The 4,851-nt window shown below is 45.1% G+C and overlaps 1 protein-coding gene across 1 annotated transcript in view; it reads left to right on the forward strand.

Moving 5' to 3' along the window:
- The window catches only part of Sema4f (ssemaphorin 4F), a 29,480-nt gene that overhangs the window by 7,081 nt on the left and 17,548 nt on the right, over window positions 1-4,851 (forward strand). The window contains exon 5 of the mRNA XM_005364694.2: window positions 2,097-2,190. Coding sequence (XP_005364751.1) covers window positions 2,097-2,190 — 94 coding nt within the window. The remainder of the gene's footprint in view (window positions 1-2,096; window positions 2,191-4,851) is intronic.

Below are 4,851 nucleotides of genomic sequence, written 5' to 3' on the forward strand. Positions count from 1 at the left end.
AAGGATATACACGGTGGGGCTGGACAAAGAAGGAGCTAGAGAAACAAACTACAGATGGATCCTAAGGATATACATGGTGGGGCTGGACAAAGAAGGAGCTAGAGAAACAAATAGGAAGGATTCCAGGAAGATACAGTCTCAAGAGCCAAGGAATGGAATATTTCAAGGAAATGAACTGAACATGCCAACTGATACATAGAGATTGAAGTGGGTGGGGATCAGGAAAAGGCCTGTCTTTTTGGTCTTTGCTGAAAAAAAAGAGAGCAGTTTTAGGGACAGAGATAGGAAAACAGTTTGTTTTCCAGAAATAAAAGGTGACTTTTTTTTTTTTGGAACGAAGATAATTTTGAGAAGCAGTAGAAAATAAATAGATTGGGTTAGAGTTTGTACTCCAGGCTATATAGTGGTATATTATTTGTATTTTAATAAATAAATTCAACCTGAAAACCAGAAAATCAAAACAACCAAGCCACTAGAGAAGTCTTACCTCTCCCAAAGCTGGGTGACCGTAAACTAAGCAGCAGGAGCCCCTCTCTCCTCTCATTTTATATTTCCTCTCGGGCTGGGATTAAAGATGTGTGATTCCTTACTAGTACCGGGAATAAAGGTGACACACCACTGGACCAACAGTGGCCTCCTCCAACACACCACCACCTGCGTTTGTTTCTGCATTGATCTTCTGTAGCCCAGGGAATCCTGGGACTCACAGAAATCCATCTGCCTCTGTGCGTCACCATGACCTGACCTCTAGTGGCTTTATCTTTGCCTCTGGTCTTCAGACAAGATTTATTTATTAAAATACAAACAATATACCACTACAAGGTATCGCGTGTGTGTGTGCACGCGTGCACAGATGTGTGCAATTCTGAAAAATTGATGTGAAGTAAATATGGAGGTAAATTGGGGGTGGATCTGTTCCACATGGGGCAAAGAGTAGCTTAGGTGAGAGAGCAGAAAAGCAGCCCCGGTTGGTGCTCACTGCACTCCAGGAGGGGTGGAACACTTTGATAGTGCAGAACCACCATCCTTCTCCTCAGACAAGGATCTTCTCATTACCACACATTTGGAGTGCTGGGGTCTTCCATTCCAATATCTTCTTCTGGAGAAGCCATCAGTTTACGTCGCGTTTTTACAAGACTTCTTTAAGAATTATATCAGCACACTCAAACCTTGTTTGCCATCTGCAGCAAAGAGAGGAGCAATGCGAATAGTTGGACAGTAGCAGCATTAAGCTTAGGATCTGTCTTTACTGCACACCTCTGACTAGCATCGGAACAATCAAGCTGCTGCCACCGTGGGCGTCTACTTGAGTTTGTGAGCTAGAGACAGCATGCCTGGCATGTCCATGTCATAACTTTGATCTGAAGCCAACTACAGTAATGTTCCTCTGAGTCCTAGTGAAACCGTTCATTTCCACTTTTAGGTGTTAGCTTGACCCTCTCTTAGTGCTCTAGGCTAGACTAAGATCACTTGTGACTGGCCCTGATGGCAGTTCTTCATCTGTCACCTCCACCCCTCTGGAGGTCTCTGGGAGAAGACAGTACTTGCCTAGCAAGCCCTCAGAGCATCCTCTGAGCTTTGGGTCATTCTTCATTGGCTTTACAGTTTCCTTCTCTGCTTGGATGTGGGACCTGACCCTGTCTTCCATGAGGAAGAATGATACTTTGTTTTCTCTAAGTTCCTGGGCTTTAGCTGGTTTCTGTGACTTCCGCTTTTCCTTGCCCTTCCTCAGAGCTCCAACCCTCAAAAGGCTGTCTGCCCCTTTCCATCTCTCTGGCTGTAGCACATCCAGGTAGTTACAAACTCCAGAATTACTGAGGAGAGACCGATGACTGGCCTCGTGGTATTTTCTAGGCCTGTTTTAGGTATGCCTTCATGAGGAAGTGTGGGGGATGGGTCGAGGGCAAAGGGGAGGAACGCAGAGAAAAGGAGCGGGTGGAGGGACCGGGGTTAAGGTGACTGGGTATGGGGGCGAGAGTGGGGAGAGGGGGTGAATGGAAATGGTCTTTTTTTCCATTTGATCTTCTGTTTCATTCTCACCATGAACCTTCCCCATGAACCCTAAACCACCTGCCCCACCCCCTTCTGGTCTGTAGGATGTGTCCAGTTTCCAGCAGGTTGAAAGACTTGAGAGTGGCCGGGGGAAATGTCCTTTTGAGCCAGCTCAACGGTCAGCAGCTGTAATGGCTGGTGAGTGGGGAGAGACAAGAACCGGTGATTCTGGCCCTAACGACCTCCTTCCCCACCCTTGCTGCTTGAATTTCTATGTCTTGTCTTCCCTTGGAATGTCTACTACACTCACGTCTCCCTTGAGCCTTTTGTGATGGCCCCTGAGTACCTGTGACTGCTCTGTGTCCCCACAGGATACGATTTCCTGCAGGCTCCTCTCCAGAGAATGTGCCCCCCCTCCCGCACTTGCAGTGTGATTGCTTTTTCTGTGGACCCCGTTTTCTTCTCTTACAGCATCCCTACCCCGCCCCGTTTGTAAGAGGAATTGACTGCAGTGCATATTGTAATACATCTGGAAAGAGCATGATTTAGAATAGCACCGTCCAAGCCGGGCGGTGGTGGCGCACGCCTTTAATCCCATCACTCGGGAGGCAGAGGTAGGCGGATCTCTGTGAGTTCGAGACCAGCCTGGTCTACAGAGCTAGTTCCAGGACAGGCTCCAAAACCACAGAGAAACCCTGTCTCAAAAAACAAAAACAAAACAAAACAAAAACAAAAAAAAATAGAATAGCACCGTCCAAATGATCTTTATGTGATAACCGAAATGACCTGGATCTTCGTCTGATCTGGTAGCCACTGGCTACCTTGGCTGTTAAGCCCTTGAAATGTGACTACTGCAAGGGAATGAGGAAATTTTAAATTAAGTTGAATTCAATTTGGTGTAAATGGCCCCATGCATCTTGAGGCCATCACTTAATGTACTTCTAGAATATCTCTGCTTAGAAAACCACTGCCGGTGTTTTAGGATATTCCTTTCCAGCTTAAATGTGTCCACACACCCGCATACCCTTACACGCGGTTCGTCGGCTCGTCCTTTGTTCTTCAGAGGAACGACTGTTTTTCAGTTCCTTTCGTTGCCTCCTTTGAGGGAACCACCTGCAATTGTTCAAGTGTGGAGCCCGCCCAAACTTCTTTTGGAGAATGACGAATTCATCGGCATAGAGAACAGATTACTTTTGTACTACATAACCCGTATTTTAGGGGACGTTACTCCATGTAGACTCTCCACAGTCGGAGAAAAGCCAGCTGTCTCCTCCTGACAGTGCAGAACAAGCAGGGCCAGAATAGAATCTTAGGTGTACTATGTAATATTTAAACCACTCAACTTCCAGCTTGAATCTAATTTTGAACTTTGCCATGTAACTTTAGTTTGTAGAACTTTCTATATGATTTTTAATGCTTTTTTTTTTTGTTATTTTGAGACAAAGTAACATGTAGTTCAGGCTAGCCTCAACCTCTCTATGTAGCTAGAGGTGAGCCTGAGCTCCTGATCCTCCTGTCTCCACCTTTGAAGGCTGGAAGGAGAGGTATGTATCTGTCTTAGCGACACTGGTGACAGAACCCAGGCGATGTGTGTGCTAGGCAAGCCCTCTACTGACTGAGCTGTCCCCAGCCTCCAAAAGTACTTTGTGAAGACATTTTTTTTAAAAAAATAATTATTCCATTAGCTTGCTTGGTTATTTATTTATTTATTCATTCATTTATTTATTTTTATTTATGGTTCTTTGAGGCAGGGTTTTACTATGTAGCTCTGTCTTGGAACTCACTTTGTAAACCAGGCTAGCCTTGAACTCAAAGAGACTCACCTGCCTCTAGCTTCCAAGTGCTAGGGTTAAAGGTATGTGCCACTATGCCCATAGTGAAGACAGTTTTCAATGGCATTATACTCTTCATCTTCTGAGAATGCTGTAAGTTGATTAAATAATTTCAAGTTGTTGTTATTCTATGCTTCCTTCAAAGTTTTTAGTGTTATCCATATTGCTATAGTGAACACGTATATGCATATGTTTGTCCTCGGTTTTGCTCATCTCAGGATTCCTAGAAATGGATTACCACGTCAAAGGCTGTGAGATGTTATGGCTCATTAGCAGATGCTAATTGAAGTTTAGATGGGGTGTACCAATTCACACCCTAAGCCAGCAGAAAAAGCCAGAAAAAAGACTCCCTCAAACACTGCCTTTTTTCTCACATTAATTTCGCCATAATATATTGTTGTCATTTAAGAAAATCTATGCTAATCTGAGACCGAAAGTGGCACGTGGTTTTAATTTGTGTTTCTTTGACTGCCGGTGAAGTTGAACTTCTTTTTTTTTTTTGATGTTATAGTTCTTATTTTTCTTGGGTAAATTCTCAGTTGAGATAGGGCATTAGTACTCCAACTCACACCTTTTCCTCTGTGGGGTGTGTGTGTGTGTGTGTGTCTGTGTCTGTGTGAGTGTGCATGCATGCGTGTGTGTGTGTGTGTCTGTGTCTGTGTGAGTGTTCATGCATGTGTGTGTGTGCGTGTCTGTGCGTGTGTGTGTGCATGTGTGTCTGTGTGTGTGCGTGTGTGTGTCTGTGTGTGTGCATGTGTTTGATTTCTTTGTTTTATTTTATGTGTATGAGTGCTTTGCCTACGTGTGTGCCAGTGAGACATGTTCATGCTTGTTGTCTTCAGAGGTCAGAAGAGGGGATCAAACCCTGTGGAACTGGAGTTATGTCTGATTGTGGGCAGCCATGTGCCTGCTTAGAATTGAACCTGGGGCCGGGCGATGGTGGCGCCCGCCTTTAATCCCAGCACTCGGGAGGCAGAGGCAGGCGGATCTCTGTGAGTTCGAGACCAGCCTGGTCTACAGAGCTAGT

Source organism: Microtus ochrogaster (assembly GCF_000317375.1).
Source record: "Microtus ochrogaster isolate Prairie Vole_2 chromosome 14 unlocalized genomic scaffold, MicOch1.0 chr14_random_3, whole genome shotgun sequence".
Classification (NCBI taxonomy): domain Eukaryota; kingdom Metazoa; phylum Chordata; class Mammalia; order Rodentia; family Cricetidae; genus Microtus; species Microtus ochrogaster.